Genomic DNA, 13,991 nt, shown 5'->3' with positions numbered 1-13,991 from the left:
TCAATTTAGTCTCCAAAATTCTCCCTCCCCCTTTCCTCCCTCTGCTTTCCTGATCTTGTATGTATTATTATTTTTAAAAATTTGTCCATTGTTCATAAAGGTTAATTCATTGGGGTATATTTATAAACGTACATAAGAAAGTTTGGTCAGATGCCACCATTCCTCCCTTTTTCATATCCCTTCTGCTTTCTCCTCAACCTTAATAAATTTTGTAATAGGTTTCTTTTCACCATAAGGAAAGCGTGAAGATCAAGATTAAATAATATATGCGCATGGTGTCAAAATCTTTTTCAGTTATAAGTATTGCTTACATTGTTCCATAAGTATATATGAGCTTTGAAGGGAGAGAGACTTAGTATGCTTTTTAATCTGGCCATGAAATTTGGAAAAGAATACTAATGTTTAAGGATGGAAATGCAAGGTTCAGCAGTCTGATTTAGAGAATATTCCCATAAATAATGGATGTAATAATAACTTTACAGAATAGATTGTTGCTGCAATTTTTAACTTATTCAGCAGTCTTAATTTACGAAAATTCTGCTCACAGAACAATCAAGATAAATGTCCAAAGGCCCATGAAGTGAGTCCAATGACGTTTGGATTGTGATGTCTCTGTTACATATTATTAATTTCTCTGTTAAATTCAGGAGTCTGCTGAAGTAGTGTATGTCTAGAGATAAACATTGCTTTTTTTTTTCTGTGTCATAATTCCATTAAAATGTTTAAATGATAAATATTAGAATAGAATGTTCATAGAAGAGCCAGGTATGGTAAATACCTGTAGTCCCAGCTATTTGGGAAGCTGAGGCCAGGAGTATTGCAAATTTGAGCCTCGCCCAGACAACTTAATTAGACCCTCTCTCAAAATACATTTTTTTAAAAAGGGCTTAGGAATGCACCTCTGTGGTAAAATGCTTGCCTAGCATGCATGAAGCCCTGGTTTCCATTCCCAGGACCATAATTAAAAAAAAAAAATAATAATGTACATAAGAATATCTTAATGGATTGTTTCTACCCTATTGGGGAGTCCCAAGTAGAGGTCTATATGTTTGTGTGTGTGTGTGTGTGTTGGAGTCAGAATGATAGAAGACATACTCTAGATTAAAATAGACTAAATTTGAATCCTTGTTCAACTACTTTCTAAGTATGCTTGGTGATCTGGGATAAACAGTGTTAACATTATGCTTTAGTTTTTCTGATATACCTCTTTGAATATTTTGGATTAAGTGAATTGATATATGTAGAACATTTGCAATAAATTGTACTTGTTCGGCCAAAGGTAAAAAGTTGGAGGTTAAGGGAGGCTCTTTGACTCAGAATTAGTAAAAGGAACTGCTGACAATCTGATGCCAAGGAAATAAACACAAAAGAATAAAAAAGCAGGCCTAGCAACTTCTTAAACAGTAATAGTTCAAGACCTGTGCAATTATAAAACATTTAGCTTAAATGATATTTTTACCTGTATGATTTGTAGACACTTTGAAAGTTGCAGAGGAGTCCCTTTCAGGATCAAATAACTTAAGCTCCACTGAAGGAACCAAAGCATCACTTTGTGTGCCATCAATCCATGAAGGGTAAGTTTATGAAGACAGTTTCAAATATTTTTCCAAAAAAGTTTAATGAAATTATGAACCCATAGCAAAATATTCTTCATGTATTAGAGATCATTTAGATTTTTGACATTCCCATCTTGAATAATTGCCTGTATTCCTAGTTGTTCAGTTTTATAGTTGTATTATTTAGTTACCATGAAATAAATCTTAATACTACTAGACATTTCTATAATATAGAGACCTAGTGAATTGAGGCATATTAATATTCTTTGACTCTTTCTGTTGAAGACCAAAAGTTCATTCACAACTATGGTATTATTCCATGTGCTTCCTTTTTTTAGTAGTTTCAGGATGATTATGCACTCTGTAAAACCAGAGTGGAACATAGCGGAGATGGCCGAGAGAAATTTTTTTCCTTACAATCATACAATAGTCACTCAAGTTTTTTGATAACTAATTAAAATATTATGCTGTCAAATAATTTCATTGACAGAAAAGGCCATGCATTAGGTGATATTCATAGTGCTTGCTGTTCAAAACAGGATCTGGTAAAATGGTACCAATTCCCATATAGTTTATCATCTATTATAAGAAGCTTATATTAGAATGTAAATCAGTGTACTGCTTCCTTTATTGAAAGTCAACTGAACTGATCCATATGAAGTAATTAGTTCACCTGGCAAAAAGCTCTTTTCCTTCATTTCATGACTAAAGACAAGATTGCATGTCAGCACTTGTACTAGTGCTGTTGTAGAGGATACAAAAAAGTGGCAGCTTCAATTATTAAGAGGTAGTAAAGGTTATTTAGTAAAATAACTCATCTGAAATGTGATAATTTAAAACACTGCTCTATAAGTAAATAAATAATGAGCAACTTCACAAACCATCTGCAACATTCAGGAACACAATAGTCACCTGATAGGTCAAACTTGGTCACCTCCTTCATTTCTGAGAAAACATCACATTTGATGGCTGGAATTTACCCAGACCTTTATTGGAAATGTGGAATAAAGAATTATCCAATTATTTTATTGTTTTAGTGTTTTTCAAACTTTAATGAAGACAAATGTTATTTATTACAATGGATTTGATAGGTAATTGCATCAGTCATAAAACAAAGCATTCACATGAGAAAAGATTTATTTGAGAAACTAGGTGAATATTCAACATCTTGGCAGAGCTCTAGTTCCTTTCTAAATATATGTTTAATATTTTGTGGTGATTTATTGTTCTCTTATCCTTGCTACAAGCATTTTGTTTGAGGAAGTCTTACATCCATGTGTACATACTTCAAATACATTATTCTCTATTTTAAAAACCAGCCTAATTGGGTTTTAGGGAAGGGTCAGCTCAGAATATGAAGGCTGTCAGCATATTCTGAAACTTATTATTTATCATGTGTGTTAATACAGGTTTCAATGGTCTCCCATTATAAGTCTTTTTACCCTGTTTTTCCAATTTTAAAATATTGAACCTGATCCTACTGTGTATATAGGAAATGTTCCATAATACTTGACAGGCTTATTTGAAGAACATGGCCACGATTATTAAAAAAAATCAGCCAAAGTGTAATTTATACTGACACCTCATTTCAATAGATTTATTTGTACTCTGATGTCATGTCATTGTCACTGAAAAAGTAAAATAATAGAAAGTAGGAAAACCAAGTATAGCATTATTTGTTTATAAATTCACTTGCATATTTTATAATATTCAAAATGAGTTTGGTGATTTCTTTGAACCTTGATTTTCATCAGCAGAATAACAGAGGCAGTAGGACAAAGCAGGTAGAGAAGGTGGGATATTTATACATGCTAAAGTATACGTTTCTATTTCTAAAGGAAAATCCTCACCCCAAAGTCCAAGATACCAGTGTTGGATAAAGGATTAATGTCTGTTGAAGCCTACAACTCTACGATTAGAGCAGACAACAATGAATGTATGTGTTCATTTGATTGTTTCATTTTATTTCTTCTCTCATTTCTACCACTCTTTTTGATTTGCTTCCCTAGAATAAAGGCATTCTAAGGAGATATGTCAAAACAATAGGTTGCTTGTAAGGCATTTTGGAACATGAAAGAATAAGTCAGGGAAAGTAATAAGTATAATTCATTGGATTTTTTTTCCCCACAGTTAACCCTGTTTGGGGATGTGGGACACCTACTCTCAGACACTCTCTGTATTATACAGAGGTGAAGCTACTTTCTTTGGTAACCTTATAGCTTTCCACACGTTATCTCATTTAATCTTCATGACACCATGTGAGGTGTAATTATCTGACTCAAAAAGTCCTTTGCCCTTAACTATAAATTTGTTTTTCTCTATTTTTTGTCTGATAAATACTAACAATATAAGATGGAAATATTAATAGTATTCATTTCATAGTTGTCAGGATTAAGCCAGATGTGTGGAAAGTATTTAGAATAGTGCTTGGCACTTAATAAAAGCTGTTCCTATAAATTGTTAATTTACTTAATTTGTTATTTATGACAGCAGAATGTAATTCATTTCATATTACACATATAGAGTGCATTTTTTCAAGTCTCTGGTTGTATACAAAGTATTTTCACACCATTCTTGTCTTCACACTTGTATTAGGGTAATGATGTCCAACTCATTCCACTGTCCTTCCTACCCCCATGCCTGTTCCCTTCCTCACCCTCCCCTTTATCCTAGTTCCTCCATTACCCCCTATGGACATGAGTCAACATTCTCATATCAAAGAATGTTTTATTCAGCCTTTGGTTTTTTTGGGATTAGCTTACTTAGCATTATATTCTCCAACTCCATCCATTTCCCTGCAAATGCCATGATTTTCTTCTTTTTTAATGATGTGTGTAATATTGCATTGTGTATATATACCAAAGTTTGCCTTGCCTATCCCTTCATCTACTGAAGGTCATCTGGGTTGGTTCCACAAAGATAGCTATTGTGAATTGTGCTGCTGTAAACATTGATGTGGCTGTGTCCCTGTAGTATACTGTTTTTAAGTCCTTTGGGTATAGACCGAGGAGTGGGATAGCTGGGTCAAAAGATGGTTCCATTCCCAGTTTTCCAAGGAGTCTCCATACTGCTTTTCATACTGGCTGCACCAATTTGCAGTCCCACCAGCAATGTATGAGAGTGCCTTTTCCCCCACACCCTAGCCAACACTTCTTGTTGTTTGTATTCTTGATAGCTGCCATTCATACTGGAGTGAAATGAAGTCTTAGAGTAGTTTTGATTTGCTTTTCTTTAATAGCTAGAGATGTTGAACATTTTTTTCATATGTTTGTTGATTTGATTATATATATCCTCTGTTCAGTTCCTTGGCCCATTTGTTGATTGGGTTATTTGTGGGTTTTTGTTTTTATTGGTTTTTTTTTTTTTTTTTTTGGTGTGAAGGTTTTTGGGTGCTTTATAGATTAGTGCTGTATCTGATGTGCTTGTGGTAGAGATTTGCTCCCATTCTGTAGGTTCTCTATTCACCTCACTGATTGTTTCTTTTGCTGAGAAGAAGCTTTTTAGTTTGAATCCATTCCATTTATTAATTCTTGGTTTTAATTCTTGCGCTATAGCAGTCTTATTAAGGAAGTTGGGGCTTAATCTGACATGGAGGAAATTTGGGCCTACTTTTTCTTCCATTAGGCGCAAGGTCTCTGGTTTAATTCCTAGGTCCTTGATTCACTTTGAGTTGAGTTTTGTGCATGGTAAGAGATACAGGTTTAATTTCATTTTGTTACGTGTGGATTTCCAATTTTCCCAGAACCATTTGTTGAAGAGGCTGTCTTTGCTCCAATTTATGTTTTTGATGCCTTTGTCTAATGTGAGATAACTGTAATTATGTGGGTTTGTCTCTGTGTCCTCTATTTTGTACCATTGGTTTACAGGTCTGTTTTGGGGCTGATTATAATTTTTTTTCTTATTTTTTTGTTTTACTGTTTTGTTTCTGTAGGCCTATACTTGGGTATACATCTTCAAGACAATCTATGTCAGAATTTCTGTTGGATAGACATGGACCTACTAGGTCAAAGAATATTCAGATTTCTAATATTATTATTTTCTGCTATTTTCATATGTTGATGAGTGAAAAAGTACCTATTTTCCCATGCCTTTTTGCCAAACTGATAGGTGGGAAACATCTTCATTTTATTTTACAGCATTTGCCTATTAGGGATAATAAGCTTTTTATCTATTAAAAGTATGAATATTTTTTCTGGTTTGCCTTTTTTTTAATCTTTTTACGTTTTTATTGATTTGTATTCATCATTAAAAATGATTTTTAGTGGGTTGTGGCTCAGAGGTAGAGTGCCCGCCTAGCATGTGTGAGGCACTGGGTTCAATCCTTAGTACCACATAAAAATAAAGACATTGTGTTGACTTGTAACTAAGAAATAAATATTTTTTTAAAGGATTTTTTTAGTTAAGTTGGAGACATCTTTTCTCCTTGAGGTTAGTGTTTTGTGACATTCACAAATGCTAAACCTAAATATAACCTATGAGTATTAGTGACATGTAAATATTTGGTGAAAAGAAAAAACGAAAGGAATATCTTTGTGAGCCCCTCCACCTAATTTTGAAAAGTGGTAAGGTACATTTGTGTTCATTTGTATGCTTTCTGCCAAAAGAAAGCCATGTCAAAATCCAGATTGCATGTCCCTAGTATAATTCTGCACTGGTTTAACAAAGATAGCTAGTTGTCTTATAATCACTAGGTAATACATAATTTTCAAAATAATGAAGAACACTTTAAGTTCCTCCAGGAATTTGTCATTATATTAAACTGTCAGAATAAGGGTAGGAATTACAGTCCAATGGAAGAAAACAATGTTGCCAGTTTTAAATGTGTAATTTATATTATGTATATGTATTATTTCAACTGAATGTGTATTATCCTGGCAAAAAGTGGATTTGCCTTTTAAAAAGACCTTTCCTTTTTAAGATCTTAGACTTTTTAAATTAATTTTTCAAGTGAGGTATATAGCTTTTTCCATTGTGTCTCCTTTGTTAATTACATGATTTTCAGTTTAAAATGTAAAAACCTTAACTCTTTCCCCCTACCCCCCACAGCAGTGGCCAGTAACCTTGGTGATAGTGGAAGCTCTGGGCTCATCACATCTGAAAGTCCTGTTATCTCTGAACATACCTTAAAAGAAGATCATGAACTAGAAATTGATGTACTAAAAGAGAGTGTTGACATACCAGAAGAGAAGCTACCAATTCCTGACAGTTCTCCTGATACTCAAGAAATTCATGTAAAAAAAATTAACTTTTCACTTTTTTTGTCAGTCTTTTAGTTTTGGTTTAGTTAGGTTTCAAGATACGATAGTTCAAATTTAATGTATTCATTTAGTTGACTGCTGTATTAAAATCTAAAAATTTGTGCTAATTAAATACATTAATATTTTGCAGAATAAAAGAACATGTGCTTAAAGAAATTGGTTTTCATGAAAACCAATTTTCTGTTTAAAAAAAGTCATGATTTAATTTTTACTTATATGCTTCAAATGAAAGGCTTTTTTAGCCAGAAGAAAACATACAATGGCTACTCCAGAGACAATAAGACTATTGAGAAGCCTATATATGATAATGAATAGATACAATTAAACAGGATACCCCTACCCCTACCTTAAGCATATTTTGTGAGGATGATATTTACCTGGGTGATATTCAATTTCTGAACAACTCCAAAAAGCATTTTTTATACTTAATATGTTTTATGGTTTTTCTATGATTTGACCAAATTTTTATATGATAAGAGGAAAAACTCAAAATTATGTATAGAAATGTGTATGGAGTTTGGGGAGTACATTAAAATGTTATAAGTATCTATATTTATCTTCATGAGTGCTGTGAAATAGATGGCTAAGTCCCTATTCCTTTAGTTGTGAAACAATAAAAATGTGGGCATGGTGTAAATGGGAATCCTCACTTATAGGCTATTTCCAATCTCATCTCAATGTTTGGGGAATGGGAAAATGTCATTGTCTAGGTGGGTGGTAATGTTCTACCTTCTTGGTCAGGAGATCTCTCTGTTACTCTCTACCTCCTCCTTTTTCTCCCCTTCCCTTACCAAAAGGTAAATGCAAGGACCATTCCTTCTTCCACCAAACCCTTGCAGGAGAGGTACTGAACTTGAAAGCCTTAGGAATTTCATGGTTTATGCAGCCCCAGCAAAGGGAAGAGGATTGAGTCTAGCCCAAGGGAGCTTATGTAGGTGAATTGTTCTTCAACCTTATGGGGATCATGCTGTTTAGAAAAGTGTGGATAGTTAGGTAATTTGGGGATTTTCATTAAAATATAGTTTGGGGGTTATTTTTCTCCAGTTACTTTTCTGTTGAGTAAGAGTAGAAAAAATCCTTAATTTTCATAATAGTCTCATAATAATTTTCAATTTTTTGTTTATACTGTCATAGCTAGGGAAATGTGGAATTTCTAGTTTAATTACAGTCATAGTCTCTGAATATAGTTGTTTTTGACTGAACTCTCATTTAGGCCTGAATTTTTAAATGAATATATATAAAGTAGACCTTATAGTATGTGCCAAATATCAAATGTAGCATTATTTTGAAAAAATGCACACACCAAAAGTAAATGGTCGTTAAAAACCTTTGTGCTTTAGGCTAAAATAGATTTTTAAATTTTTTAACTGGTCTCTTTAATTCATTTTAGGTAATTGGACATGAAAAGCTTGAAGTTCAAAATTCAGGAGAAGAGGCCAGAAATCTTTCATTTAACGAGTTGTATCCCTCAGGAACTCTTAAGCTTCAATATAATTTTGATACTATTGAGCAACAGTTTTGTGACTTACCTGATAATAAAGACTCTGCTGAATGTGACATTGCTGAAGTAGATGGGGAACTTTTTGTGGCCCAAAGCAACTTTACCTTGATATTGGAAGGTGAAGAAGGAGAAGTTGAGACAGGTGATTCTGCAACACCTAATGTGTTACCTAAAGCAGCTAACACAACATCCAAGGAAAAACTTGTATGCAGTGTGGAACATGATGATCATGGACATGTTGCAGATTTTCCATCTATCATAACTAGTGATCAAGAATCCCAAAAGGTAGAGACTTTACCATATGTGCCTGAACCCATTAAAGTAGCAATTGCAGAAAATTTATTAGGTGTGATTAAAGATACGAGAAGTAAAGAAATTACTTCAGATGTAATGGAGCAGTCTGTTCATGAAAGCATACCTTTAATAAGCCAGAAGGTAATGCGTTCTACCAAATTAGTCAAACCTGTGATAAAGACTTTTCAGGAAACAAGTACCATGACTATAAATGTTAGCCAGGGTGATGACATGGTTTCCTCTAGAACACGCATGAGAAAGAGTGTCCAAAACCTGAGTATCACTACAGCAGGGCAGGAGTCAGCAGATTTTGCTACTCCCAAGATGCTGGGGCCACGATCTATAAAGAAAACTAGAAAAGCAAAAGATATTTCTGAGGTTTCTGAAAGTGCCTATTCTGATATCAAAGGAAAATCTCAGAATCAGCAAATACCTCAAAATTCTATTATTTCTAGGAGAGGAAGGAAGAAAAAAGAAACTAATCAAGATACATTAGATAATATTGATTCTGTGGAACAAGAATTGCAGGTTACTTCAGGTAGGGAACTAAAAAGGTTAAAGTCACCTCAGCTTTTGGAACCAGCAACTGAAGAAATTTCTTTTAGAAAAGAAGTTAAGCTTTCATCTGTTACAAAAAGGACTCTTAGAAAAACTAAAAAATCTATAGAAAATCAGGAAAGTGTTGAAGTTAATGTTAGTAAAGTAGCAAGTCCTAGCAAGACTGTCAAGAAAAAGCTGAGAAATGCTGATACAGAAGCCTCTGAAAATATGCAAGAGGGGAAATCCAATGACCAACTGCCTATTAAACGTAGTAGAAGGATCAGAGAGAAACAAGTTACTATGTCAGATATGATAGAAGAGTCTAAACTTGATTCCTCCCAATTGATTCTTCAAGCAGAATTTGATTTGCCTGCCACAACTAGGAAACGTGGTAGACCAAGGAAAATAAATCCATCAGAAAATGTTGGATCTAAGACTGTTAAGGAAGAGAGAAGTCCCAAGAAGAGAGTTCTTAGCATCCGAAGATCTTCAAGGAATACCTCAGCTAGAAATGAAAATATTGATGTTGGAAAACCAGTTTTAGAAAAAACCATTCTAGTGCCAAATGAGGAACTTGTTTTGGTGACAAGCTCTAAGAAAAAACTTACCAAGAAGACTGAAAATCAATGTCAGAAAAGTTCATTACACTCTGTATCAGATGAAATGACACATGAACAACCAAATAACCAAGAAGAAAGATTACTTGCCACCTCAACTTTTGCTAAATCTTCTCGTAGTACAAGGACCAGGTCTAGCAAGGCCATCTTGTTACCAGATCTTTATGAACCAAAAAATGAGCCTTTATTTTCTCCTCCTGCAGCAGAGGTACCAAGGAAAATGAAAGGTACTTTTATTTTTATTCATATTTTACATATCATGCAGAATCTTCAACCTAAAATTTGTTTAAAAGCACTATGTGGTTTGATTTGGCTTAAAGCAAAGATTTCATGTTTCCAAATTTGTTTTGAAATTTCAAGGATTCTGTATGATTTAGTATGCCTTTTTCTTTTTTTCCTTTCTTTTTTTAATCCTATAACTTACCTGACAATAGTATTTTTCTTTCTTTTTGGTGGGGGAGGGGTGGTACTAGGGATTAAACCCAGGGACATTAAACCACCAAGCCACATCTCCAGGCCTTTTTAATATTTACTAGCAGCAGGATCTGGCTGAGTTGCTTAGGGACTTGCTAAATTGCTGAGGCTCACTGGGATTACAGGTGTGCACCTCTGTACCCAGCTCATAGTGTTTATTTCTTCGAAATAGCATTAGAATAGTGTTTCTCTTTATTCTGTCCTTATATCCTAATGACTTAATTTTGATTTCTCTCCAAATAGAATCAGCTCTTTAAATTGAAGAACTGTGGCCATTGGCTTATGTCCCAATGATATCCACAAACGCTATCCCCCTCCCCACCCCAGGTACTGGGTATCAAACCCAGGACCTTGCACATGATAGGCAAGTTTTACCTTTATACTACATTCCCAGCCCCTTTTATATCTCCAATATTCACTATGCTGATTAAACTTTTAAAAATGCATTGTAATTTTGCAGTCACATATCCATCACAAGCCCAGGAAAGCAACTTTCCCATATAATTGACAATTTGTAGCCAGGCATAGTGATGCATACCTATAATCTCAGTGGCTCGGGAGCTTGAGGCAGGAAGAACAAGAGTTCAAAGCCAGCCTCAGCAAAAGTGAGTGCTACTCAGTGAGACCCTGTTTCTAAATAAAAATACAAAATAGGGCTGGGATGTGGTTAAGTGATTGAGTGCCCCCAAGTTCAGACCCCAGTACCCCCAAAATAGATTAGAATAGATTGGATTAGATTAGATAGAAAGAAAGAAAGAAAGAAAATAGTATAGTCTGATCTATGAGAATACGTGGAAGGAACAGTAGATAAAGGCTGAATATTTTTGTACATGATATTAAACTTTGTTTCCTTACTGCTTTGAAGTAGTTGGGGAAAGTTTCTGAGAAGATGATTCCAGAAGCAGAAAGGATTAAAACTAACAGATTGGGGCTGGGGTTGGGCTGGGCTGTAGCTTAGTGGCAGAGCACTTGTCTAGCATGTGTGAGGCACTGGGTTTGATCCTGCTATCCATCTACAACTAAAAAAAAAAAAATTCTTTTTAATTAAAAAACTAATGGATTACACAATTTTGTACCTGCCTTTTATGTCATATTTTTATTATAACATTATTTAGTTTGATTCTTTAAATACTTGTAAACAATTAAAGGTAAACATTTGTTTTACCTAAATGATACTGAGATTCTCCCCATACCCTATCCCTCATGATTTCTCTTGTCCTAACTTGGTCATTAAGGGGTACCTACCTGTGTACTCTATTTTGGGATGTTTGCATCTTTGTAATGTGCATCATTTGTTCTAAGCTTCTTGTTGGATACATACAGATACATTTTTCCCCCCAACTTTTCTTTAGCTGCAAAAATAGAGGCTCCTGCACAGCTGAAAGAATTAGTTTCAGACTTATCTTCTCAGTTTGTATTCTCACCTCCTGCTTTGAGGACCAGACGAAAGAATACATCCAGTGCATCCAAGCTTGTAGATGAACTGGTAAGGAATATAGGATTTTGTGTGTTTGCTTAAACATACTTTTTATTTTTAAAATATTTTAAAGGTAGCAGCCATTTTTGGTAAAAACCCCAAACCATCATGTCTCTGCTCTTGAAGAGATCCTACTTTTAAGACAGATCTTTGATGTTGCTGATAATATATTACTTACTGGCAGCTGTAATTTAAATTACCTTTTGGGAGGTCATCAGAATTATTTGGGTTAGTTTACCTATGATATAGGTCCTTGAGCCCCTAATGTGTCATTAAAGAATTTAATTCAGAGTTAATTCAATGGCATAGTTACACATTACCCTAGAGTGGAAATTCTTGTGAGTCCTTTATATATATGAATGTTAATTTATAGACATTTATTGAATTATCTGCCATTAATTGGTTATTACACAAAAATAATTCAGCTCACAGTTGAATGAAATATACAGTTTAATTGAAGAGGCAAAAACAATAAAGTATTTCATTGCTTGATCAGAATCATTTATGCAGGGCTGGGATTGTGACTCAGTGGTAGAGTGCTCGCCTATCATGTGCGAGGCCCTGTGTTCAATCCTCAGCACCACATAGATGGATGGATGGATGGATGGATGGATAGATAGATATTGTGTCCAACTAAAAAATAAATATTAAAAAAAAGAATCATTTATACCCAAGTACCTCTGTAGACTGAGGGCAGAAGAGACAGGCATTCCTGGACCAAGAAGACAGAAGATGTACAGAATGCATGGCAGGGGTGGGTAGGCTGGGAACATTCGTTCACAATAGTCATGTTTGTATATTAGATCATTTTTGTGAAAGATGAATTCTAAGCAGGAAAAAAAAAATTGTTGGCAGCCTAATCCCTAAAAGATGAAGATCCTGGATTTGGGGACCTAAGCAGTAGGAAGGGCAATTGTCAGTTTCCACTGGAAATAGAAACATTGAAAATAAAAAAGAAAACTTGGAGCATAGTTGACTTGGGAATGAGGAATAAAGAGCAGCAATCTTAGCCAGAGTTTCTACTGAAGAACAGAAGGAGTCAGTTTTGGACTGGATAAGTTTGAATTTATTTGCAGTGTTTGGCTATATTCTTTGACTCTTTGATAAAAAAAAAAAAAAAGACTGTTTAGATTTCAAATGTTTAATTACTTAGGATTTATCTCTGTAAAATTTCAACCCATAGGAAGATGATACTAAATCAGGAGAAACTATGGTAGAGCAAAAAGTGAAAAGAATCAGGATTGCAAAAACAAAACAAGCAAGCAAGTAAGTATGACTTTCCATTCTATAATATCTAACCATTTGTTTCTTCAAGTTACAGCTAAGAAAAGTCTTATTTAAAAGGGGAAATTATTACTTGCCTAGCATGTTGTAAGGCCCTCAATCCTTAGCACCATATAAATAAATAAAGGTATTTTGTCCATCTACAACTAAAAAAAAAATCTTAAAAATAAATAAAAACTAAAGGGGAAATTATGACTGGAGAATGTAGCTCAGTGGTAGAGCACTAATGGACAAAATGCTCTGGATTTGATTCCCAACATGGCAAAAAAGGCAAATTCTTATGGTCATTTCTAGCATCGACTGATTTTGCTGTTGAACAAGTGATCTCCACAAAAGTCTTCACACTTTTTAAAGAAGGGTGATGGGGCTGAGGTTGTGGCCCAGAGGAAGAGCATTTGCCTAGTATGCGTGAGGCACTGGATTCAGTCCTCAGCACCATATAAAAATACCTTTAACTAAAAAAATAATAAATATTTTTTAAAAAATAATAAAGGTGATGGAGGTAGTTTAGTTCTCAGTTGTTCTTCCTTTTTGTAGTGGATTGGGAAGGAAGTGGGATGGTTCACCTTTCCACTAGTAAAGATATTTTTAGTATTAGTAAATAATTGTAAACTTTTAAATCCTGCCATTATTTCACTAACAAAAAAAAACTACATCTGTGGGGAAATTACTCCATTTCAGATTCATTAAAGGTGTCAATTCATTTTCTTTCAAAACTGATTTAATGAGACTCTTGACTATAATTAATAACATTATTTACTTATAAATTTGCTTTGAACATACTTGACAAACTCCTTCATGTTTGTGAAATTATACATACATTTGCCAGTTGCTGGTGTTTAAGAACTGCTTTCTCTCATAGGCTGTCTGGGCCTGCTAGGCCCTCATCCTACAGATGACTTCTAAGACTTTGTTCACTTATCCTTGTAACCCAGCAGTATTTATTAATACATGTGAAAAATTAAGGAAAAATTTAGCAGTGATAGTTTT

At 34.3% G+C, this 13,991-nt stretch overlaps 1 protein-coding gene across 2 annotated transcripts in view; it reads left to right on the top strand.

Moving 5' to 3' along the window:
- Ahctf1 (AT-hook containing transcription factor 1) overlaps positions 1 to 13,991 on the top strand; it is a 66,206-nt gene that overhangs the window by 51,547 nt on the left and 668 nt on the right. The window contains exons 30-35 of one of the 2 annotated variants that reach the window (XM_026405747.2): positions 1,475 to 1,574; positions 3,395 to 3,492; positions 6,603 to 6,787; positions 8,205 to 9,993; positions 11,593 to 11,726; positions 12,901 to 12,983. In XM_026405747.2, coding sequence (XP_026261532.2) covers positions 1,475 to 1,574; positions 3,395 to 3,492; positions 6,603 to 6,787; positions 8,205 to 9,993; positions 11,593 to 11,726; positions 12,901 to 12,983 — 2,389 coding nt within the window. The remainder of the gene's footprint in view (positions 1 to 1,474; positions 1,575 to 3,394; positions 3,493 to 6,602; positions 6,788 to 8,204; positions 9,994 to 11,592; positions 11,727 to 12,900; positions 12,984 to 13,991) is intronic. The other variant, XM_026405746.2, reaches the window with a different exon arrangement.

The sequence above is a fragment of the Urocitellus parryii genome, chromosome 9 (genome assembly GCF_045843805.1).
Source record: "Urocitellus parryii isolate mUroPar1 chromosome 9, mUroPar1.hap1, whole genome shotgun sequence".
NCBI classification, from domain to species: domain Eukaryota; kingdom Metazoa; phylum Chordata; class Mammalia; order Rodentia; family Sciuridae; genus Urocitellus; species Urocitellus parryii.
Note: the sequence above shows the minus strand (reverse complement) of the source record. Positions and strands in the feature narration are given on the sequence as shown.